We start from the raw sequence: 26,211 nt of genomic DNA on the forward strand, positions 1-26,211 counted from the left end.
CCCACAAATAGAGCTCTCTTTTGATGGTATTTGATCACCTCTGCATTTTATTTTTTGCGCAACCAAAAAGTTTGTTGAAATTTTTTTGTAAATAAGCAAGTTTTCTTCTTCAATGACGGGCACCGACATGGCAGCACCATTTTGGTACATGATGGTGCCAGTCAGTGCCCATTTGTGGGCACTGACTGGCACAGATTGGGCATCATTTGCACATGTGGATGGCCATGGGGTAAATACCTGGCCATCCACATGTTGGCCACTTCCCTGGTGGTCTAATGTGGGCATAGATTTTAGGGTGGAGAATTTGCAGGAACATAGGTAAGCAGTTGCCCCTAATGATGAGATTCTTGAGTTTGTCTGTGGCTGGTAAAGCTATTTTATGATGCCTCCAGGGAAGCCAGCTAAGTGTGGGCTTTTTAAAAACCTTGATGTTATATTCCTTGTGCGTTTTTGTATATATACATACACACACACACACACACACACATATACATACACACATACCCCATACACCATCAGATTTTATGCCAATTTTTTTCCTTCAGCTTTACCAAAACCATGTAGTGCAAGGGCCTGCCTGACTGCATACAAATTGAAACTCCTAAGGTTTGACCTCATATGGTTTTGGTAAATCTGAAGGAAGGGGAAAAAAAAAAAAAAAACCCAGCAGAAAATCCGATAGTGTGTATGGGGCTTTAGACTTCTATTGCTAAACATCATTCGGCTGTGTTATGTTGGTCCAGGGGGGGGGATGTGTGAGCAACGAGCCCAAATAAGCATGAGAATCAGGAGCTTTGACTATTCTCTGGCTTTACTGCCAGCATGCTTATTCCAGGTTAGCGAGTCGAAATCTATTAAAACAAGCGGCAGTCACTGAACTACCAATTTCAGGTTGGAGTCAGCAATGGCTTTAAATACAGATTTTCCTGGGAACCCATTGAAACAAACAGAAGACACACAAAGGGCGATTTATCAAAACTGGAGCAGCTGTCCAAGGTAACCAATCAACTTTAATTTTGCATTGAAAAGCTAATCAACTGTTATGCACAGCTTCTCCAGATGTCCAGTTTTGATAACTTCCACCTAATGTGAACCTACAAAATGCCTTGCACAGTTATACCAAACCAGAGTACATAGGAAGCAACCTCAACTACAAACGGAGCATCTGGGGAGTTTAGGGTTTTTATTTTATTTTATTTTTTAAGGAAAAACACAGACGGTTGTCCCAATCACTGTCCTGAAAGAAGACACCAGCATGGAAAGAAGTTATAACTGAAAACCTCCAAGCATCAAATAGTGACTTGTGTCATAAATTACTTAGATAAACTGAAGCTTTTTGAAAATACAGTAAAAATGACAAACTAATTTCAGCCCTTTATAAATTTATATTATACAGGATTTACATAGCACCAACAGTTTGCGCAGCCCTTTGCTGCGCAAGATGAGATTAAATTCATGAATTGTATTCAAAAACTTTACATTTTTCTAAAATTAAATTAGCTGGCCTAAAGAATATATACACAAGGAAAAAGGTATATCTGAAAGACTTACTTTAGTTCCTTCATAGCAATAAGCAATGGGTCCGTTTCTCCTTCAAGCTCCACCATAACAGGTGCACACATTCTACAGAGAAAAAAAAAAAAAAAAAAAAGTTGACAAGTTTACTTAAGCAAAAGCAAGTAGAGTAAGGCATTATCATGCAATAGGAAAACATGCAGGATTAGCATAAAAAATAAATGTCAGCTGCAACATAAATATTGCAGAAGTGTGCAGGTAGGTATACATTGGGGGGGGGATGGGGGGACGGGACTGTGTCTGCATGACAGCCAAGAAATTTGCATCTTCAGGAAAGGCAACTTATGGTACATAATTTTTAGTGCCTTGAAAAAGGTCCCATTTATTTTACCAAAACCTGGAACTGCACATAGGTTTGTGGGCACCTAGATGCTTAAAATCATACAAGCACCTATTCAGCACTTAGATGCTTAGATTCACACAACTTTTTAGAACATGAACCTATATACGTTTTTTCCCCACTACAGATCATGTGGCCATGTTCCCACCTGCTTCAAAAAACAAGGAGATTGCTAGCAAAAACAGAAAGATACTCGATGATCCTGATAGAAAGCCAACAAGCTGACAGCTCTGCCACTTGCTGTACTAAAATAAGTTCCTCATTTACAGTTTTGCATCCCCTTGTGTTAGTAGTTTTTTTTCTTTTTTTAAATATAAAAAAGGAGCCTGGCCTAAATCTACGCTTATGCACTCATGCGGTGCAGAATTTGCAGTAAATTCTGAGTCTCCTGCACCGCATCAAAATTGTACTCTGTATATATAGGAGAAAAAAAAAAAAAAAAGGGGCCCAGCACGATTTTGGTGCACATTCCTATTGTGTTACATTAAAGCCTTTAGTGCAATGTTTTTAACCCGAATTATATGCGATGGATCAGAACACAATAGTCCAAGTTGGTGAAGTAAAATTTTATTATACAATATATATCTCAATATCAATTTTTCAGATAAGGCATGTCGATTATCAGTTTTGTTTATGTATTCACCACCTTTGTTATGAAGCCCATAAAAAGCTCTGGTGCAACCAATGACCTTCAGAAGTCACATAATTTGTGAAATGATGTCCACCTGTGTGCAATCTAAGTGTCACATGATCTGTCATTACATATACACAGCCCTTTTTGAAAGGCCCCAGAGGAGGCACCACTAACCAAACAATGCCATGAAGACCAAGGAACTCTCCAAACAAGGGACAATGTTGAGAAGTACAAGTCAGGGTTAGGTTATAACAAAATATCCAAATCTTTAACGATCCCTAGGAGCACCATCAAATCTATCATAACCAAAATGGAAAGAAAATGGCACAGAGGGCATTAATCAGAGAGGCAGCACAGAGACCTAAGGTAACCCTGGAGGAGCTGCAGAGTTCCACAGCAGACTGGAGTATCTGTATATAGGACAACAATCTGTACGCTCCATAGAGTTGGGCTTTATGGCAGAGTGGCCAGAAGAAAGCCATTACTTTCAGCAAAAAAATGGCACATTTGCAAAAAGGCATGTGGGAGACTTGCAAAATGTATAGAGGAAAGTGCTCTGGTCTTATGAGACTAAAATTTTACTTTTTGGCTGGCAAAGAAAATGCTATGTCTGTTGCAAACCCAACACGTCACCCAAATCACAGCATCCCCACAGTAAAACATGGTGGTGGCAGCATCATGCTGTGGAGATGTTTGTCAGCAGTCGGGACTAGGAAACTGGTCAGAGTTGAGGAAAAGATGGCTGGTGCTAAATACAGATATTCTTGAGCAAAACCTGTACCACTCTGAGATTGAAGGCTAGGACAGAGGTTTACCTTCCAGCAGGACAATGACCCCACACTACTAAAGCAACACTTGAGTGGTTTAGGGAGAAACATGTAAATGTGTTGGAATGGCCTAGTCAAAGCCCAGACCTCAATCCAACAGAAAATCTGTGGTCAGACTTAAAGTTGGATAGCTTGCGCTTGTAAACAGCACTCTTTAAAAGGCGCTGGAGCAGTTTTGCAAGGAGGAATGGGCAAAAATCCCAGCAGTAAGATGTGGCAAGCTCATAGAGACTTATCTAAAAGTGACTTGGAGCTGCGATATCCGCAAAAGGTGTCTCTACAAAGTATTGACTTTAGGGAGGGTGAATATTAGTTAGTTATATAAGTTATTTTGTCCTATTTGTTGTTTGCTGGAAAAAAACAAAACAAAAAAAACCCATACACACACCTTCAAAGTTGTGAGCCTGTTCTTGTGCCCAAAACACAATTTAAGTGTGTGTATATATATACACACACACACACACACACACACATATACATATACATATACATACATATACATATATATATACACATATATACATACACACACATATACATATACACACCCCTTTTCTTCAGTGTTTGGAAAATAAAACATCAGTTATCACTTGATATGCTTGTTTGCCAACTTTTGTAATAGGTCCAACATCCCTACATACTTACGCTATCTGTAGTGCTCTAGTACCCAAAACACGTGCTCTTTCATATTTTGTCATGTAATTTGTTGTAATTCGTTTCTGGTTTGCTTGTTGTCCTTCACCAGCTGGTAAGATTGCAACATTCTCCCGGTCTTCCTAAAACAACCAAATTGAAAAATAAAATATAAAAAGTGCACACTGTCAGATAAACTCATTGAGGTAGATTTACTAAAGGCAAATAGATTGAACTTTACAAATGCAGTTGCTCCAGAGCTTAGTAAATGAGATGAAGCTTTACTTTGCAAAGAAGGGCAGCAACTAATGATTTTTTTTTTTCATAATCGATTAGTTGGCCAATTGTGGTTTTGATTAATCGGATAATAGCCTTAAAGAAAAAAAAAAAGTGGTGTATAATTTAAGAAAAAAAAAAGCTATTTATTCTTATAAATCTATATACAGTGGTAAATATAAATAACTATATGATTAGGGAGCAAAATTTCTAATAATAAACAGACAGAAGATATACTGTATATATTATTGCAGGTCGCAAAATACACAGAAAAACGGTTGCACAGACTTTGTTCAGCCCGATTTGCAAATTGCGTTGCTAACCTGCTTGATACAAACCAGACATAGCAATGGGTGACATGCAGGTGCATATTGTGCCACCATTCCCCAGCCTCCCTCCAGAAGTCACAGGGGAGTGTCTCAGTTTGACAGTCAACGGAAATGTTTTACAGCCACCAGATCACACACACTATATAATCTATTAGTGGTGTACCGAAAATTTTGGCTGCCAAAAACTGTTTGTCATTCGGGCGAATGACAAAAAACAGCCGATACCGAAAAGGGGGCATGGTCCACCCCAGGTGCCACCCATTGTGGGAGGGGCCCTCACTCCTGCTCTGTGTTAGCAGGGGCACACCCACCCAGGGGCAGGTTGAATATCGCCTGCTTCATCATAGGAACACCAGCTTCCCTCCCTGCTCAGAAATACCCTGTCCTCAGCCTGCCCAATCTACCATCCCAGCGCCGGTGTCTGGTTGCAGCTCCTCCTCCATGGTTGCCTAGCAACTGGACGCTGTAGAGGGTGAAGGTACTAAGACGTGATGGCATCCAAGCAGGAGGAAGAGGGGAAAAAAAAAAAAAAAAAAAAAAAAGCATGGGCGGGAAGAAGGCAGCAGAGGTGAGGACCAGAGGGGAGCCCGTCACAGAGGAGAACAAGGAGTTCTTCCCTTCAGAATCCCAAACTACTCTCCCCTTGCAAAGAGTCACAACAATTAAATACCTAGGGTTATATACATCCAGAGTCCCGAAAGATTATAAAGCCCTAAATATCGAACCCCCTTCCCCCCCCCATGATTAAAAATAAACTTTGCGCATGGACCCGTCTACCTTTGGGAGTATGGGGACGCATTAACCTTATAAAAATGATCCTACTACCCAAAGTATTATATATCCTCTGGCATTCTCCTATATACCTTCCACTAAAAGATTTAAAAAAATGCTAGAAGCCCTTCTAGGTCCCTTTGTTTGGGGTAGAAATAGGCAAAAAAAAAAAACTTTACTGGCAAGCGCTCAAGAACCCAACAGAAGGGGGGGGGGGGGGGGTACAGCATTACCAGACTTAAACCACTATTATATTGCAGCACAGCTCTCCCAGTTTTTCCACCTGGATAAAACTGATGGAGATCGCTTTATAACTTTGACTTGGGCTCAACAAACTATATGCTATCACCACGGGGTCAGGCATCACCGGTTCGGATGTCGAAATTGCACCCATCCTCCAATACAGGCACATATGGGACATGGCCTCCAGCAAATTAGGAACCCCAACTTACAAGGGCTATACACCAATATGGAACAAACATATGAACGAATTCCTAAATATCCAGGGACAAGAGATATGGAGTAAGCGAGGCGTGTATTATTTGCAACACCTACTTTCTAGAGGTACCCCCAAGCCCTTTAATCATTACAGGAGGAGTTTGCGATACAAAACAATATGCACTTTCAATATCTACAGGTCAGACACGTGGCTCGTGCACAATGCCCACAAGAAGTTTACCCGTAACCCACCCCTAACATGTCTGTGGCTAGAAGCGCCAACCCCAAGGGCCTAATTTCATCTTACCATGACATGCTATCCACCCCAATATCTAGAAAGATCGCATACGCCCCAAAGACACGGTGGGAAAGAGATCTAGGTCCGATGGAAGATGGGGAATGGGAGGAGGCTCTTGAGATATGCAGAGAGGTTTCCCCAAGCTATCGGATAGACTATCCTAAATCTACATATTACATAGGGCTTACCTCACCCCTCTTAGGAGTAGCGAGATATAAAACAGAATTTCCACCCAACTGTCCAATGTGCAGGGTGGCCACGGGCGCCTTCTTTCACCTTATATGGTCATGCCTCTGTCTACAAGGGTTCTGGGAACAAGTAGTGAATTTTCTGCAAGATAGCATGATAGCATGGGTATGCCTGTGGGCTTGGACCCCAAGTAATGCCTTTTGGGCATCTAGCCAGAGGTGCCCGACAGGCAAACTAAAACATTCCTGCAGGAAACTCTGTTCTCCACGAGAAAACTTCTTGCCAGGAAATGGATAAGACCTACACGCCAACGTTAGCAGAGTGGAAGGCGGATGTCAATCTGACCTTGCCATATAAAAAAAAGTGTATCTACATTAATAGAGGGTGCGCAATCAAATACAATAAAGTATGGGACAGATGGCTGAATGAATCAGACACCTGCACATAGAAGCTATTCAGACTTAACACTACAAGCCAAATGACTCTGCTGATAGATTGCCATATATTATATTAACGTTAAGAGTGTTTGCTGATGATATATGTTGATCGTTTTGTAGGATACAATATCCCTGTAACCTCCTGTGTTTATTCACATATTACAAGCCGTGTTCTAAATGTATGTACCTTATTTCAATAAAAACCGTTAAGGAAAAAAATAAATAAAAAAAATAAATAAAAAATAAATACCTTGCTTGGCTGATATTCCTTCTGGTTGCAGATACTGCTTCAGGCTCCAGCAGTTGCAAAACTACAAGTACCACCATGCCTCTAGGAGTCATACTTGTGGATGTCAGAGTCTTGCAATGCCTCATGGGCCTGGTAGTTCTGCAACAGCTGGAGGTCCGCTAATTACGCATCCCTGTACTACGCTCATCTCTGGCTTCCTGACGTTTTGGCTTGTCTGACTATCCATTTTGGTTCCTGAACTCTGGCTATGTTTACTCTGTTTACCTTTTTTTATTATTTTTATTATTATTAATCAAGTGAGATTTAACCGTAAAAAAAATAAAAGGGTTAAAAGACGCAAGCTACCCACTTTTTAGCCTTGATATATCTTATAAATGATCACGATCAAAAATTAAGAATTTTAGTTGGCTGACCTCCTCAGCATTGTCCAAGTCATCAAGTCCTTCATCTTCTTCAACATCATCAAAATCATCACCATCAAAACTGGAAGACAGAAACAAACAGATGATGGAAAATCCAAAATGTTTGCACTCTCACAGGAACAGGAGGTGAACGAAACATTTTTTTTTACAAATGAGATATCTGTTCTGGTAACAACTGTCTTAGAATGGATATCCCTCTGTTTGGTGATATTTCCTCCAACTTCTAAAATCAAGAAATTAAAGATAATCTCCCAAATGGGACCCAGTCAGCAAGCACACATTGACAGGAGTCATAACCATTCCTCACCCTATTCAAAGTTTGTGTTGACGTTACATAACATGGTAAAGCATAACTTTAGTTTTAGAAGAAGGCTAGAACAACTGTCAGGTTTGTGTTGCTACCTAATAAAAATGGAAACAAAAGTGCCACACCACTGCTAAGAGGTCCAGATTTAACGTGTTTCTAAAAAAAAAAAAAAAAAAAAAAGTCATTGGGACATCCAAACAGTAGTATAGCTTGGATTGTCCCTCTGATCTTTGTAGTAGAAATAAAGTTGTATCTGGACTTATTAGCAGTGGTGTGGCACATTTCCATTTTTGTTACATTACACTACAAGTGGATCCTTTGGGATGTAGAACCAGATTATTTACATTCTGATATTGAAACCAAGATCATTAGCCAAACATGATGGTAAAAGTTACCCCTTTTTGAATAAACCAACACAACATCTTCCCTCATCATAAACAAGAAAACAAATAATCCAGACACTTGTTGGTCTGATGCAGAGTTAAAGTGGTTGTAAACCCTTACAAACCACTTTGACCTACAGGTAAGCCTAGATTAAGGCTTACCTGTAGGTCCAAGAAATATCTTCTAAATCTACACGATTTAGGATATTTGCCGAAAGACAGGCACCACTGTCTACGGCGCATGCGCCGTAGACGGTGCGCAGGCGCACTGAGCGAGCCGCAGTTAACGGCGATATGCCGCGAGTGGCGGCTCCCGTGCGCAAGCGCGGGAGGGATGGCATCGCTGCTCCGATGAATGACAGCGCCGGAGCAGCGAGACCCACCAAGAAGATGGAGGCTCCGGACTACAGGGGACAGCGGTGACTTTGCTGGCTCCTGTGTTGCTGGCTCCCTGCAAAAGGTGCTTTATCTTTGCAGGGAATCAAAGAGGAAGTAAACCCTGATGGGTTTACTTCCTCTTTAAAGTTCCTGATTTCTTCAGGGGTCCCAAAAACCAGTTTACCAACAGCTTCACAGCTCCTACGTTCAAGTGTGCACCGATTCACACCCCCTCACAGATGGGCGTTTCCTGTTCCTTATCTGCAGTCACAATAAAATGGGTTAACTACTTTAAGACCAAAATCTCTGTAGTTGAGGTATGGAGGTTCTTCCCCACCCAAATCTCTTTCTGAATTTGCAAATTCTGGGTCCCTAATGAAGATTTAGAAATCCAGAGTGTACCGAATACTTAAAGTGGAAGTCCAGTCAAAAATTATTTTTTTTCCTATTAACGTTAAATAGTGTTGTCTTTGACATTATTCATTTTCTGGCTAGCTGCTTGTTTAGCTTAGAAAGTCTCATCTAAGCCAGACAATCAGCTTCTTCCTACTCTTCAACTACAAACGCCATCTCCCTTGATCTGAATTTGCTAAGCTGTTTCACTTCCTGAAAAGCTTGTCGGTCGTTCTTAAACAGGTATGCCTAAACCTTGGCAAGTTTCTGCACAACACTGATGGCACAAATGGGCACTGTGTGCATGGTATGGCACATGTCCAACTGCTGTGAACAGCAGAAGGAGCTAGGGAAGAAATGGGAAAGAAATGGGGTACAAAGGATTATTATTGAAAGTTTGGAAGGATGTAGATTGATTTCTATTACTAATTACATTTTAATAATGAGTTTGAGAGAAGTACGTATTTTTATTTATTGAAGATTCATACTTACCTCAGTCTGATGCTGCATCTGTCCCCCACTGTCTTTGCGCCGAGAACTGAGCCACCGAACATCGCCGATGGCTTGGTTTTCACAGATCCCTGAGAGGAGAGCTACTGACTGCTCTCCGCTGAAAACGAGTCACAGGAGTACAAAATGAATTGCACTCCTGTGACCCAAAGAAGCCCAGCCTAAAAAGCTCAGGCTGGACCTCCCCTTTAAGGCTCAGTTTCCACTAGTGCAACTCGTCATGCAACTTTGGACACAAAGTCACATGATAAGTCAAAGTCCATCGATTTCAATGGAAAACATTCTCACCTATGCGACTTTGAAAACCAGTGACTTTGAAAAGGTGCCTGCACTAGTTTGATCCAGAGTGTAAAGTTAGATCAAAGCTGCACTCAAAGTCACACAGCTTTGGAGTCGCTCTAGTGGAAACATAACAAGGCTAGAATGAAGCTTTGGTCCACCTTTCCACACTCTGGATCAAAGTTGCATCAAATCATTTAAAAGTATCTTTTCAAAGTTACTGATTTACAAAGTCATAGCTGGGAACAGGTGCCATTGAAATCAATGGGCTGTGACTTGTCATGCAACTATGTGTCCAAAGACACATGACAAGTCATACTAGTGTAAATTGAGCCTCAGGGTGGTTGCCTGTACTATGATCATTGTAGACTGAGCTGAGACCACAGAGCACTTCCAGTCCACCCTCCATGTCCAGCTCCCTTCTGTGCTAGTCTTCATTCAAAGCCGGGCACACCAATACTGTACACCCGGTTCCAAATTATGCAAATTCTATTTCAGTGTCACAGATTAAATATTTTGTTTTTCAGTTTAACTCATGGCTCTTGAGCACTGAAAACAATCTCAGACACCTGGAATAAATTAGATTGCCAGGCAAGCCCAATTAAAAAGGAAAAACTAATAAGGCCTCTTTCACACTGATGCGTTCAGGTCCGCCTGTCAGTTTCAGGCGGACCTGAACGGATGCTCCATATAGCTCTATGGAGCGCCGGATGTCAGCGGTGACAAGTCCGCTGACATCCGAGCTGCTCCGATCCGAAAAAGTGTGACAGAGGAAAAACCTACTTTTCCATCCATCATCGGATCGGGTGACGACGGACACTGCGGTCCGTCGTCAACCGATCTCCCATAGGGGAGAGCGGCGATCTGACAGGTTCGTCCCTGCGCAGTGTGCAGAGACAGACCTGTCGTCATCTCCCCGTTCAGCGGGCATCAATGGAGCAATCCCCGCTGAGCAAGCGGATATCCACAGGGTAGATCATCACTGATCCGCCCTGTGTGAAAAGACCCTTAAAGAGGATGTTCCACATTAAGCAGAGCACCATTTTCAAGCAATATGGAGAAAAAAGATCTCTCTGCTGCCGAAAAAAGTGAAATAGTTCAATGCCTTGGACAAGGTATGAAAACATTAGATAGTTCACTAAAACTTAAGCGTGCTCATTGCACTATTAAGATATTTGTGGGTTTTGGGATTCAGAGCACAGACGGTTTTGTGCAGATAAAGGCACATTGAGGAAGATTCCTGCCAGATCCATGCTTCGGATCAAGAGAGCAGCTGCTAAAAACACCATTACACAGCAGCAAACAGATATTTGAAGCTGCTGGTGCCTGTGGAGTCCCACAGACATCAATTTGTAATTTTATAACTGTGCAAAAACCTTCCATTCGGCCACCACTAACCAATGCTCAAAAGCAGAAATGGCTGCATTGGGCAGAAAAATGCATGAAGACCAATTTTCAAACAGTCCTGTTCACTGATGAGTGCCGTGCAACCCTGGATGGTACAGATGGATGGAGTAGTGGATGGTTGGTGGACGGTCAACCTGTTCCAACAAGGCTGCGATGTCAGCAAGGCGGTGGTGGAGTCGTGTTTTGTGCCAGAATCATGGGAAGAGAGCTGGTCGGCCCCTTTAGGGTCCCCGAAGGTGTAAAGATGAACTCTGCAAAGTATGTGGTGTTATTGACTGACCACTTCCTTCCATGGTACAGAAGGAAGAACTATGCTTTCCGTAATAAATCATCTTCATGCATGACAATGCACCATCTCATGCTGCAAAGAATACCTCTGCATCAATGGCTGCTATAGGGATACAAGGAGAGAGTCATGGTGTGGCCTCCATCCTCCCCTGACCTCAATCCTATTAAGAACCTTTGGAGCATCCTCAAGAAAAAGATCTATGGGAGGCAACTCCAAACAGCAGCTCTGGGAGACATCTTGCAAACAATTTCAAGCAGAAACTGTCCAAAAACCTCACAAATTCAATGGATGCAAGACTTGTGAAGCTGCTATCAAATAAGGAGTCCTATGTTAAAATGTAACGCGACCTGTTAAAATGTTTAAAAAGTTAAAATAGGTTGTTCATTTGATTGAAATAGCTTTTGATTTCAGTAAATATGATGCAAACACAACAAAATGACAATTTTCTGTTCTTTACAACCTATAAAGTGTTTTGAAACTTACTGTGCGTAATAATTTGGAACAGTTCATAATAAGTCTCTCCCCCCCCCCCCCCCCCCCAAAAAAAAAACAAAAAAAACACTTTGGAGGCTTGTTCAATAAAATTTGAATTGTACTCTTAATAGTTGATAACATGAGAATTATGCTGACTATTTACATAAATGATTTAGGTAAATGAGAAAAATATCATTCGCATAATAATTTGGAACAGGGTGTATATGGGCCCTGCAGCTCCACATCCAGACTCCCCTCGGGTCCTGTGTGGAAGAGTCTTTATTGCTACATTTTCTCGTGATTTAGGTTGTACAGTGCATCCTTATTGATGAGAGAACACTGGTCAGGAATACATGATCAGCTCTTCCCATCCTGTATACACCCACTGGCTACTAAGGAACAGTGTCCCTCCCTGGAAGTGATGCCACTAGCTTTCAGTAACCACACCCACTGGCTACTTTTAGACTCAAAAGGAAGTAGAATTGAAGGGGAGAATTTAAGTGTAACAATTACTTCAAAACTGTCACTTAAAGTGGTTGTAAACCCTTACAAACCACTTTGACCTACAGGTAAGCCTAGATTAAGGCTTACCTGTAGGTCCAAGAAATACCTCCTAAACCTATACGGTTTAGGAGATATTTGCCTGAAGACAGGCACCGCTGTCACGGAGCCGACTGAGCGCGGCATTTCCAACAACGGAGCTGCCGCGCGTGTCGGCTCCCGTGCGCATGCGCGGGAGTGACGTTGTCATTTGGCGGAGCCGCGAGACCCCACCGAAAAGATGGATGCGCCGGACTACAGGGGACAGCGGTGACATCGCTGGCTCCTGTGTCAGGTAAGCAACACATAATGGGCTACTATGCAATGCATAGTAGTCCATTATGCTTTGCCTTTGCAGGGAATGAAAGAGGAAGTAAACCCATTAGGGTTTACTTCCTCTTTAAATGGGACCACAATCCAAATAGTAGGGACATATACCTAGAGTGCTGCAATACTTTACCCATTTCAATACTGGGCACTGCCCCCCCCCCCTTCCTGCCCAAGTCAATTTTCAGCTCCGATTGCGAAATTGTCATTCAAAAAGCATCAATCATGCTACACTGTGCCCACACATTTTTTTTTATCATTTTGGCCCCACAAATAGAGCTTTATTTTGGCGGTATTTGATCATCTCTGGGATTTTTCTTTTCCGCAAAAACAAAACAAAAATAAAAGACCGGAAGAGTAGAAAAACTGGAGTTAGTACTTACCGGTAACTCCTTTTCCGGTGGTCTTCCAGGACAGCCCTTGAGAGATGGAGCTCCTCCCATCGACACAGGAAACACATTGCCACAGTTCAAAAGGCGGTCCCTCAGGTCCCTGGTCAGTCATTCACCAAGAACCGAAGGATGGAACTGAAAAACATATAAACCATAACAGGTAATAACATTAGTACATCACTACAATCAAATAAAGGGTGGGATCGTGCTGTCCTGGAAGACCACCGGAAAAGGAGTTACCGGTAAGTACTAACTCCAGTTTTCCCAAGTGTTCTTCCAGGACAGCCCTTGAGAGGATCCCCAAGTACTTACCAGATTAGGGGGGGACCACGGCCTGGAGGACTTTCCTCCCAAAGGCCTGATCCTGACTAGACATTAAGTCCAGTCGGTAATGCCTTGTAAAGGTGGAAAAGCTTGACCATGTGGCTGCTTTACATACCTGCTCCGGGGTGGCACCAGCTCTTTCTGCCCAGGATGCAGACAACGCTCTTGTGGAGTGAGCTTTAACACCCTCAGGAGGATCTCTATTCAAGGCCTTATACCCCTCTGCTATAGCTAGCCTAATCCATCTAGCCATGGTTACTTTTGAAGCTTTCTGTCCCCTACGCTGTCCGGAAAAAAGGACAAAAAGGGAGTCTGAGATTCTGAATGGATTTGTTATTTTAAGATATTCTAGAATACACCTCCTCACATCCAATAAATGAAAACGTTCCTCTTTCTCATTTGCTGCATTTTGACAAAATGAAGGGAGGACAATATCTTGGGACCTATGGAAGCTAGATGCTACCTTTGGTAAGAACCCAGGGTCTGTCTTTAGAATGACTCTGTCTTCTAGGATCTGTAGGAATGGTTCCCTGATGGAAAGTGCTTGGATTTCACTGACCCTACGGGCTGAAGTGATTGCCACCAGGAGAACTGTCTTAAAGGTAATAAGCCTTAGGGAGGCCTCTGAGATAGGCTCAAAGGGTGACCCCAAGAAAGCTTTTAGCACAACTGCTAAATCCCAGGATGGGACTTTTGTGATTCTGACTGGCTTGCGTCTAGCGACTGCCTTACAGAATCTAGCGACAAAAGGATTTTCCTGTAAGCGTTCATCTAGGTATACACTTAAGGCAGCTATCTGTACTTTAATAGTACTTAGGGTTAAACCCTTGTTTACACCTTCCTGTAAAAACTGTAGAATATTAGCCGTATTTATGTCCCGGCCATTCAGCCAGCTATTGAATTTTTTCCAGACTTTTTTGTAAATAGCTCTCGTGACTGGTTTGCGACTCTGTAGTAAGGTCGCAATTACCTCGTCTGACAGGCCCTTACTCCTTAAGATTTCCTCCTCAGTAACCACGCTGACAGCTTCAGTGTGGCGACCTGCGGATGGTAAAGAGGTCCCTGCGACAGGAGGTCCTGTCTGTAGGGAAGTCTTAGAGGCGGACAGTCTGTCAATTGTAGCAACGTTGTGAACCACGGTCTCCTGGGCCAAAAAGGTGCTACTAGAATCAAACAGGTTTTTTCCTTGAGGAATCTTGCTAGGACCCTCGGAATGAGATGAAGAGGGGGAAATGCATACGCCAGACTGAAAGTCCATGGAGTTTGCAAGGCATCTACCGCCAGGGGTTGATCTCCTGGGTTTAGCGAGAAAAAATTGGGAACCTTTGCATTTTTCTTGCTCGCAAAAAGGTCTACCTCTGGTTCTCCCCAGTGAGCTGTTATGAGATTGAATGCCTCTGGGTGTAAGGACCATTCTTGGTTCGAAATCCTCTGTCGACTCAAGAAGTCCGCCTTGTTGTTCAGCTCCCCTTTCAGGTGAACTGCAGAAATGGATTCCAGATTGGCTTCTGCCCACTGGAGAATGCGTCTGGCTACCAACATCAAACGAGGACTTCTGGTTCCTCCTTGTTTGTTTATGTATGCTACAGCCGTCGTATTGTCTGAACGGACTTGTAGATGGTGACCCTGTATTGCGGGGTGGAAAGCTAGAACAGCTCTCAGGATTGCTGTTAGTTCTTTCCAATTGGAAGAGAAACATTTCTCCTCCGGGGTCCACTTGTCCTGGACCCAGCTTGAACCTAGGTGGGCTCCCCAGCCCCAACTGCTCGCATCCGTTGTTAGTGTTGAAGTGATAGGAAGGACCCAATGAACCCCTTTGTTTAGGTTCTCCCTGTCCTTCCACCACCAGAGGGAGCGTTTTACCCTTGAGGGGATCGATACCTCCTCCTCCAGATCTCTGCCTTTTAATTGTTCTAACAGAAAACCCTGAAGTTCTCTTTGATGGAACCTGGCCCATTGTACGGCTGGAATGGCTGCCGTCATAAGACCTAAGACCGACATTACTTCCCTCACCGTACACTTGGGGCTGCATTGAAGAAAAGATATTCTCTGCCACAGATTCAAAATCTTTTCTTCCGGCAGTATAATTTTCTGATCTACAGACTTGATCCAGTACCCCAGATACAGGATCTCCTGTGTTGGGGTTGTCTTGGATTTCTCCTGACTGACAATCCACCCTAATCGACTCAGACTGAGTTGAGTCAATTCTAGGTCCTGAGAAAGACGACTCTCTGAGTGGGCTGTTAGGAGCAGATCGTCTAGGTAGGGGATAATTGAGACTGATTGAAGCCTCAGAGGAACTAAAGCCTCTCCGAGAACCTTGGTAAAGATTCTCGGAGAGGATGATAGACCGAAGGGAAGTGCTCTGCACTGAAAGTGGTAAACCTTTGTGTCTATCTGCACTGCCATCCGAAGGAATTTCTGGCATTCCTCCCTTATTGGAATGTGCAGATAAGCATCCCTTAGGTCCAGGGTTGCCATAAATGTCTCTTTCTGCAGGAGATTCTTTATGGAATAAATGGACTCCATCCGAAATCTCTTGTAACGGATGGAGCGATTCAGTGGACGGAGGTTCATAATTAGTCTGAATCTCCCTGACGGTTTTCTTACCACAAAGATGTGCGAGTAAAAACCGTCCCCTTGTTCCTGAATAGGGACTGGTGTCAATACTTCTTGATCTACCATTTCCCCTATTAGTAAAGGTAAGGCCCTGGCCTTTTCTGAGTGACTTGGAAGCTTTGTCACCAGAAACTTGGAAGGAGGGTTGCTGTGAAATTCCAGCGCATGACCCCTTTTTATTATGTTTAAGACAAACTCGTTCGAGGTTGTCTCTTCCCATTGAGGAAGAAATTTGCTTAATCTTCCTCCCACAGGAACCCTGACGTCACTGGGGTTTGGGATCCTGATTGGGGCGGCTAAACAGTATGCCCCCTTTTCCTTTCCCTTTATGTCCCGACCAATGTTTTTTGGGGGTTGAACTCTTCTCTGATTTAGAGGGTTCCTTAAAGGGACGAAAAAATTTTCTTTGAAAATTTTTCTTTTTTGCAGGAAAGGTTTTCTTTTTGTCCGCCCAAAAACTTTGCTAAAGGGGAATCTGCCTCAGATTTAAGCAAGCTTGCAATGCATTGCTTGCATAGGGCTTTGTTAGAGCCAGAGGACAACCTATTCCCACAATTAGGACACTTTTTGCGGCCTGTCTTGTCTTCCCTTGGCATCTCTTTAGCCTGAAAATAAGAAGACAAAGGATTTCTTAGCGTCAGAACCATGTCCCTCTTAGAATCACCACTAACAAACAACCTCACTGTGAGTAAACCGCCACCGTGGGGTACTACAGGGCCCAGCCTACAAACACCACCACTCCACCAGAGTAATAGCATGCCCAGCAGCCTACCTGGGTTTGGCTGGTGCCTGTCTCCGCCGGAGTATCCTGGGGAATAGCCTCCATGGTCCCCCTCTGACGCTCCGAATCCCGCCGCTAATCCGGTATAGCTGGACGCTGGTCGGGCTTTACAGGCACAGCGCTGGCTCTCCCTCTCCTCCTTGTACCCTTAGAGACCCGGAACCGGAAGTCTCGGCACGCAGTGATGACGCGGTTCCGCCGGAAGTGAACGCTCGGCGTCTCCGACCCCCTGCAACGAGGAGGGAAGATGGAAGGTTCCACTCACCACTCCTGGGGGAAACCGGCGTCATTCTGCCCCTGGCCACCTCGGCACTGGAAGGAGGAGGGTAACGGGTCTGCTCCGGTTCAGCTGGACGGTACCCGAGCCAAAGAAAAAAAGGTATGGACCCAAACTGCAGCCATAAACCAGGACCCGGTCCCTTAGGCTTGCAGGTTCTCAGGCAGCCCCTGAGAGGGGCCTCCAGGTTCCTGGCAACATGTTCCTCCGACGGAGGAAACACAAATGACTGACCAGGGACCTGAGGGACCGCCTTTTGAACTGTGGCAATGTGTTTCCTGTGTCGATGGGAGGAGCTCCATCTCTCAAGGGCTGTCCTGGAAGAACACTTGGGAAAAGAAGGTTTTTCTTTTCGTTTGTTATAAAACTTTGTAAATAAGTTTGTGCTCTCCTTCACTGACAAGTACTGATAAGGTGACACCGATGGTCAATGATGATGGGTATTGATAGGTAGCACTGAATGGCAGGCATTAGTGATGGGTATTGATAGGCATCATTGGTGGCATCACTGGTGGTCCTGGGTGGGCTGCGCTGATAATCAGTGCAGATCCCCTCCTGTCAGAGGAGCAGCTGATCGGCTCTCCTCTACTCACGGCTGACAGACGCAAGCGAGGAAAAGCCGATACATGGCTTTTTCTGTTTACATCGTAATCAGCTGTGATTGGACACAGCTTATCACGTGGTAAAAAGTCCCCCTCAGTCTCTTTACCTAGATCAGAGTTGTGGTGTGTCAGACTGACACACTCCCCTCGTTTTGGGATAACTGCCTCCCATGGAGGAGTTGCGTTATCCGATGCAGGCCAATAGAGATGCCTGAACACCAGCATCGGCGAGGGATCCAAACCATTAGGAGAGGAGGAAATTGATATATTGATTTAGGCGAACGTTATAGCAGCTACAAACTATGGGATATATACTGGATTTTTATTCATTTTTTTTATACTAGTAATGGCAGTGATCAACGACTGCAATATTGCGTCAGACACAGATACTTTTGACACTTTGTGGGAACCACTGACACCAATACAGCGATTAGTGCTAAAAACATGCCATCACTGTACTACTAGTTGGGAAGGAGTTAAACATCTAGGGCGATCAAAGGGTTAAATGTGTGCCTAGCCAGTGTTTGTGTTTACTATGCGTGCTCTTCAAGGGAAGAGATGGATTTGATTCCCTGCTATGCAGGAACACAGAATTCATGCCACCCCCTAATCAGAACGGAACTGAGCCTTGCTTACATAGGCAGTGCTCCATTGTGAGTCTCTGCCCGATGATAGGCGGGTGGCAGAAGACATTGAGTGCCCCACACCCGCAGATCTTTGAACCCCTGCAGGCAGACGTGCGAGATCATGTGTATATATAGATATGATCCTGCACACAGCTGCTGTTAGCAGTTTTACTGCTACAGGGCGGTCAGCAAGTGGTTGAATATGTAAACATTTTATATTCCTGATATGTGCCTGCTGTACAATGTACTTTTATGAAAAATATCCTGTTCTTTTTGTATTGCTTCCTTTGTGTGAAATTCCTGGTTCTCCTGTCAGTCACTCCAGTCCTCTTTCCTATTAAAAACTGACCACACTAGGCATAAGAGCACGGTGTGGTTAGTTCTCTAGCTGTGCTGGGAACTCAGCCTGCTCTCCTCCAATGATCGGACTTGTCCTGACACCATCACACAGCCTTTCACTGGAAAGCTCAATGTACTGCTGTCCCCCCCACCCCCCAGCTTTTATGAAGTTGAGAACAGAGGGAACATGATGGGTTTTTTTTCTCTTTAAAAAGGGGGGGGGGGGTGCATTTATATCTATACACAAATGATTAGCCTTTTATTTCTATTTTAAACTGAATGAGTCATTTTACAAGGTGAGGGTTTACTCTCACTTTAACCACTTGCCAACCTGCTTAAGCACATAGTTTGCGCAGCAGAGCCAACTTGCCGCAATATGACGTACCTGTACTTCAGAGTCCATAAAAGGCCCGCGATCACAGCGAGGAGAGGCAGAATGGGGAACTGCCTATGTAAACAAGGTATTTCCCCATTCTGCCTAGTGACAACAGGGACCTACTGCTCCCAGTAATCGGGAACAGTGAACTCATGTTTCGGTAAGCCCATCCCCCCTACAGTTAGAAAACGCAGAGGGACAACACTTAACCTTGATTGCCCCCTAATGTTAACTCCTTCCCTGCCAGTGTCATTTTCACATTGATCATTTTTATAGCACTGATCAATGTAATAATGTAACCTCCGAGGGCCTCCACACTGGAGCGGTGCGCTGGCAGGATGGTAAAAAAGTCCTGCTAGCAGCATCTTTGGAGCGGTGAAGGAGCAGCGAGTATACACCTCTTCTGCCCATTCAAATCACTGAGGCAGTGCGGCTATACCGCCGGCAAAGCGATGCAGTGGTTTTAACCCTTTCACAGTCACTAGCAGGGGTGAAAGTCCACCCGCTAGCAGCCAAATACCACCGCTAAAACGACAGTAAAGCTGCACTAAAAATAAGGCAGTTTTACCGCCGACGCCGCCCCAGTGTGAAAGGGGCCTTAGGTAGATTCCCCCTGTCTGTACTGGTGACTTGTCACTGAATGTGAAAGAAAAATCCAACATTTTGAGTAGTCACCAAAACAGGAATGAAGGGGAAATTTTCCAATGGTGACACCAGTTCGGGTGACAAATCAGAAACTTCCCCTCTTTGGTGGGATTTCCTCTCACTTCCTATTGTGGTTATGAAAAAGGAAAAAAAAAAAAAAAAAAAAAAAAAAGTTAAAATTTCCTAAATGGGGCACAGCTAGCAAACAACACTGCCCGGGATTCAACTTCTGACCTTTCCTTTCTCCACACAAAAGTGAAAGAAAGTTCTGCGTTTAGGCGTTTCCTCCATAACACAAATATGAACGGCGGAGACGTTCAAATACCCAACCCACATCAAAGGGAATGTAGGCACATTGCTTAAGTGGCCGCATGTATAAAGCGGAGCACACAACGGCTTCCCTCACACATGGTGCTAAACAATGCCCACTAATAACATGCTCACTTGTCCTCGTTATCCGACATCACTCCGCCGTTCAGTCAGCTGCTTTCTTTCCAGCACCTCCAACACAACTAACAGCTACTCGGGAAACACGGACACACCGGGACCGGAAAAGGAATTGTGTAACCACCATGCCCCACCCACAGGCTTCACCTGGAGCAGGAAACGGAACACAACGTCCTACTTTATCGCCCAGCCCACCTACAAACTTTCATCCCGCCCCTTCTTGTTTCTACGGGAACAGAAAACATCTGCCTGGGCTTATCGAGTATACGGCGTTCTATTCAATCTATTTGAGGTATGAGCGGGCGGGGGGCACCGTCCTTCTAGACGTTTCTATACAGATTCCAATTGTTATTCGATGCTATAGATTCATTTTCAGTACATTGTGTAGTTGGTGATCCTGTACAGTAGATATACAAGGACAGGTGTAATGGCATTTCAGGGCCCCTTAGCATTATATTGATGGGATCCGAAACACTTTCCCGCAGGTACTATTTACATTGCGAGCACCGGATGTGTTTTCCTTTAACCAATTCAATACAGGGCATTTTCACCCCCTTCCTGCCCAGGCCAATTTTCAGTTTTCAGCGCTGTCGCACTTTGAATGACAATTGCGCGGTCATGTAACACTGTACCCAAATTACATTTGTATCATTTCTTCCCCACAAATAGAGATTTCTTTTGGTGGTATTTGATCACCTCTGCGGTTTTTATTTCTTGCGCTATAAACAAAAGAAGAGTGACAAGTTTGAAAAAAACACAATATTTTGTAATTTTGCTATAATAAATATCCCAATTAAAAAAAAATATATATTTTTTTTTTTTCCTCAGTTTAGGCTGATATGTATTCTTCTACATATTTTTGGTACATTTTTTTTGCAATAAGTGTATATTGATTGGCTTGCACAAAAGTTATAGTGTCTACAAAATAGGGGATAGTTTTATGGCATTTTTATTAATATTTTTTTTTTATTCGTAATGGCGGCGATCTGCGATTTTTATCATGACTGCAACATTGTGACGGAAGGTGGGACATGTTTGATGCTATTTTGGGACCATTTACATTTATACAGCGATCAGTGCTATTAAAATTGCACTGATTACTGTGTAAATGTCACTGGCAGGGAAGAGGTTAACACTAGGGGACGACCAAGGGGTTAAATGTGTTACCTAGGGAGTGATTCTAACTGTAGGGCAGGGATATGCAATTAGCGGACCTCCAGCTGTTGCAGAACTACAATTCCCATGAGGCATAGCAAGACATGCCCCAAGCATGACACCCAGAGGCAGAGGCATGATCGGACTTGTAGTTTTGCAACAGCTGGAGGTCAGCTAATTGCATATCCCTCGGTGTTCCTCTGTACTGGGAACACACAATCGTTCTTCTCTCACCTGACAGCACGTGGATCTATGTGTGTGTTTACATCGCGGTGGACATCGCGGCCACAGCGCACGCGCATCGCCTCCCAAGTGACGCGCGCCCCCTAGATGGCCAGGAAGCCGAGGACGTCATATGACACCCACTCAGGATGGGAGATCCCTCCTGCGGACATCATTTGACTATGGGCGGGGAAGGAAGTGGTTAAAAATCAATTGAACGCATCAATGGGACCCGCAACATTGATGCATGCCAGCATGTGTTAACATGCATTGTTGAGCGTTTTCAATGTATGTTGCAATTCAGTTTGTATTGGATGATGAAAAGTGTCCAGACACATAAATGTGCATTGGCGCTTATAATGCCCAACAAGCAGAGCCCTCTGATTCCTCCTGTATTGAATTGTATTGTAACTGTACTGTTTGCCCTAACGTAAGGCGCTGCACAAACTGTTGGCGCTATAAAAATCCTGTATTATAATAATAAATAGTAATGCATCATGACACACATCTTAATACAGCATAATCCAGCCTAACTAAAGGCCCGTACACACGATACGAAAATCAGATGGGAAAATTTGTGCGGTCTGCGGATTTTTGGATTGTTAGTACTGTACTTTCGACAGCCCATTCGTTTTTTTTCGTCAGACAAAAGCTGGATGTGCAGACTATAAAATTTTTGTCTGATTTTCGGATGATCAGTACAGAAATCGTCACACAAGTCCAAAGTACAAACATGCATGATCGGAATCAAGGAACGACTGGGAAGAGCTCAGTCTTGTAAACTACCGTTCATAATCTAGAATTAACATTCGTGACACGGAAATTGATGGAATGCCGAAATGCAGCACACATTCTCATCTTCTTTAACCACTTTAAGACCGGGCCACTTTTATAGATGTGGAGTTTACAAATTAAAAACAGTTTTTGCTAGAAAATTACTTAGAACCCGCAAACATTATAAAAATTTTTTTCTAACATCCTAGAGAATAAAATGACGATCATTGCAATACTCTCTGTCACACCATATTTGCGCAGTGGTCTTACAAACGCACTTTTTTATAAAAAAAAATCAGCTTTTTTGAATTAAAAAATAAGCAACAGTAAAGTTAGCCCAATTTTTTTTTATAATGTGAAAGATAATGTTACACCGAGTAAATTGATACCCAACATGCTCCTGCTCATGGAATGGCGACAAACTTTTAGACCCCTTTTACACTGGGATGTTTTTCAGGTGTTTTTCAGGCGCTTTAGCATTAAAAAAAACACCTGTAAACCGATTGAAAGAAGCCTCATCTGCAATCCCAATGTGAAAGCCCGAGTGCTTTCACACTGAGATCCCTTTCACACTATGGCATTTTTCAGACACTTTAGCTTTATAAAAAAGCGCCTGTAAAGCACCTGAAAGAAGCCGCAACTGCAATCTCAATGTAAAAGCCGAGTGCTTTCACACTGAGGTGCTGCGCTGGCAGGGTGTCAAAAAAAGCCCTGCAAGCAGCTTCATTGCAGCGCTTTTGGAGCGGTGAATACACCGCTTCTAAAGCGCCCCTTCCCATTGAAATCAATGGAAAGCGCCTGCAAAACGCCTGAAAAGCACCTGCAAAGCGCTTTTGGCAGCAGCACTTTGTGGGCGCTTTTAACCCTTTATTTGGCCACTAGCAGGGGTTAGACGCGCCCCAATAGCTCTCGAAAAACGTTGGTAAAGTGCTGCTAGTTTAAGCGGCGCTTTACGAGCATTTTTCGGGCATTGACATTGTGAAAGGGCTCTTAAAGCACTTGGGCTTTCACATTGGGATTGCAGATGAGGCTTCTTTCAAGCACTTTACAGGTGCTTTTTTTAACGCTAAAGTGCCTGAAAAACACCCCAGTGTGAAAGGGGTCTTACCCTTAAAAATCTCCATAGGTGACATTTAAAAAATTCTACTGGTTGCATGTTTTGCATTACAGAGGAGGTCTAGGGCTAGAATTATTGCTCTCGCTCTACTGATTGAGACGATACCACACATATGTGGTTTGAACACAGTTTTCATATGCAGGCGCTACTCAAGTACGTGTACGCTTCTGCACGCGAGTTCAGCGGGACGGGGCGCGTTTACATTTTTTGAAATTGTTTCTTATTTATTTTACCTTTTAGGCCTCATGCACACGAGACGCAGATGAAACCTCTGTTAAAAAAAAGCTGAAACGCGCGTTTAGAAACGCGCGTTTTGCCGCGTTTGCATGCCGCGTTTAGACGCGTTTAGACGCGTTTGCGTTTAAACGCGTTTATAAAGATAACATCATGTAGACCCTCCCCAAGCTCTCAAAGCATTTTTTTTTAACTATTTCTGCTATTTTGATCAGAGTGAGCAGCAGCAGCATAGAGAGCAGTTGTACACTTGCATTTGCCGTGTCACTTGCCACGGCACCTGCCACAAGTTGTGTTGTCCACTTGCCACGTCACTTGCCACAAGTTGGGGATTGTCCACTTGCCACATCACCTGCCACGTCACCTGCCACAAATTGTGGATTGTCCACTTGCCACGTCACTTGCCACATCACCTGCCACGTCACTTGCCACGAGATGTGGATTGTCCACTTTCCACGTCATCTGCCATGCCACCTGCCACAAGCTGTGGATTGTCCACTTGCCACGTCACCAGCCACATCACCTGCCACAAGTTGTGGACTGTCTACTTGCCGCGTCACTTGCCACATCACCTGCCACGTCACTTGCCACGTCACCTGCCACAAGTTGTGGATTGTTCACCTGCCACGTCAGCTGCCACGTCACCTGCCACAAGTTGTGGATTGTCCACTTGCCACGTCACTTGCCACAAGCTGTGGATTGTCCACTTGCCACATCACTTGCCACGTCACCTGCCACGTCACTTGCCACGTCACCTGCCACAAGTTTTGTATTGTCCACTTGCCACGTCAGCTGCCACGTCACTTGCCAGGAGATGTGGATTGTCCACTTTCCACGTCATCTGCCATGCCACCTGCCACAAGCTGTGGATTGTCCACTTGCCACGTCACCAGCCACATCACCTGCCACAAGTTGTGGATTGTCCACTTGCCACGTGACTTGCCACATCACCTGCCACGTGACTTGCCACATCACCTGCCACAAGTTGTGGATTGTCTACTTGCCGCGTCACTTGCCACTTCACCTGCCACGTCACTTGCCACGTCACCTGCCACAAGTTGTGGATTGTTCACTTGCCACGTCACCTGCCACGTAACCTGCCACAAGTTGTGGATTGTCCACTTGCCACGTCACTTGCCACAAGCTGTGGATTGTCCACTTGCCACATCACTTGCCACGTCACTTGCCATGTCACCTGCCACAAGTTTTGGATTGTCCACTTGCCACGTCAGCTGCCACGTCACTTGCCACATCACCTGCCACGTCACCTGCCACAAGTTGTGGATTGTCCACTTGCCACGTCACTTGCCACATCACCTGCCACGTCACTTGCCACGAGATGTGGATTGTCCACTTGCCATGTCACTTGCCACGTCAGCTGCCACGTTACTTACCACGTCAGCTGCCACGTCACTTGCCACAAGATGTGGATTGTCCACTTTCCACGTCACCTGCCATGCCATCTGCCACAAGTTGTGGATTGTCCACTTACCACGTCACCAGCCACATCACCTGCCACAAGTTGTGGATTGTCCACTTGCCACACCACTTTCCACGTCACCTGCCACGTCACCTGCCACAAGATGTGGATTGTCCACTTGCCACGTCACCAGCCACATCACCTGCCACAAGTTGTGGATTGTCCACTTGCCACGTCCCTTGCCACGTCCCCTGCCACGTCACCTGCCACAAGTGGATTGTCCACTTGCCACATCACTTGCCACATCACCTGCCACAAGTTGTGGATTGTCCACTTGCCACGTCACCTGACACAAGTTGTGGATTGTCCACTCGCCACGTCACTTGCCACATCCCCTGCCACAAGTGGATTGTCCACTTGCCACATCACTTGCCACATCACCTGCCACAAGTTGTGGATTGTCCACTTGCCACGTCACCTGACACAAGTTGTGGATTGTCCACTCGCCACGTCACTTGCCACATCACCTGCCACAAGTGGATTGTCCACTTGCCACGTCACTTGCCACGTCCCCTGCCACAAGTGGATTGTCCACTTGCCACGTCACTTGCCACGTCACCTGCCACAAGTTATGGATTGTCCACTTGCCACGTCACATGCCAGTCACCTGCCACAAGTTGTTGATTTTCCACTTGCCACGTCACCTGCCAAGTCACTTGCCGCGTCACCTGCCAGGTCACTTGCCACGTCACCTGCCACAAGTTGTCTATTGTCCACTTGCCACGTCACATGCCAGTCACCTGCCACAAGTTGTTGATTTTCCACTTGCCACGTCACCTGCCAAGTCACTTGCCGCGTCACCTGCCAGGTCACTTGCCACGTCACCTGCCACAAGTTGTCTATTGTCCACTTTCCACGTCACTTGCCACTTCACCTGCCACATCACTTGCCACAAGTTGTGGATTGTCCACTTGCCACATCACTTGCCACCTGCCATGTCACTTGCCACAAGTTGTGGATTGTCCACTTGCCACGTCACTTGCCACAAGTTGTGGATTGTCCACTTGCAATTGCAATTGTTTAAAATATTTTTCTAATGGTTTTTCATCATTTGCAATCATTTTTGAGATTTTTAATGTAAAAAAAAAAGGTCAC

At 44.5% G+C, this 26,211-nt stretch overlaps 2 protein-coding genes across 3 annotated transcripts in view; one reads left to right on the forward strand and one right to left on the reverse strand.

The window, feature by feature from the left end:
- POLR2F (RNA polymerase II, I and III subunit F) overlaps positions 1-20,276 on the reverse strand; it is a 29,984-nt gene extending 9,708 nt beyond the window's left edge. Inside the window, exons 1-4 of the mRNA XM_077452388.1 lie at positions 20,132-20,276; positions 7,411-7,480; positions 4,022-4,152; positions 1,552-1,623 (exon numbers count right to left, since the gene is read on the reverse strand). Coding sequence (XP_077308514.1) covers positions 1,552-1,623; positions 4,022-4,152; positions 7,411-7,480; positions 20,132-20,151 — 293 coding nt within the window. The 5' untranslated portion in view covers positions 20,152-20,276. The remainder of the gene's footprint in view (positions 1-1,551; positions 1,624-4,021; positions 4,153-7,410; positions 7,481-20,131) is intronic.
- CUNH22orf23 (chromosome unknown C22orf23 homolog) overlaps positions 20,260-26,211 on the forward strand; it is a 95,440-nt gene continuing 89,488 nt past the window's right edge. For both annotated transcript variants that reach the window (XM_077452384.1, XM_077452386.1), the window contains exon 1: positions 20,260-20,426. In XM_077452384.1, the coding sequence (XP_077308510.1) occupies positions 20,260-20,426 (167 nt within the window). The remainder of the gene's footprint in view (positions 20,427-26,211) is intronic.

This window comes from Lithobates pipiens, unplaced genomic scaffold (assembly GCF_037356315.1).
Source record: "Lithobates pipiens isolate NorthernLeopardFrog02 unplaced genomic scaffold, aLitPip1_a1.2 Scaffold_23, whole genome shotgun sequence".
Taxonomy (NCBI): Eukaryota; Metazoa; Chordata; class Amphibia; order Anura; family Ranidae; genus Lithobates; species Lithobates pipiens.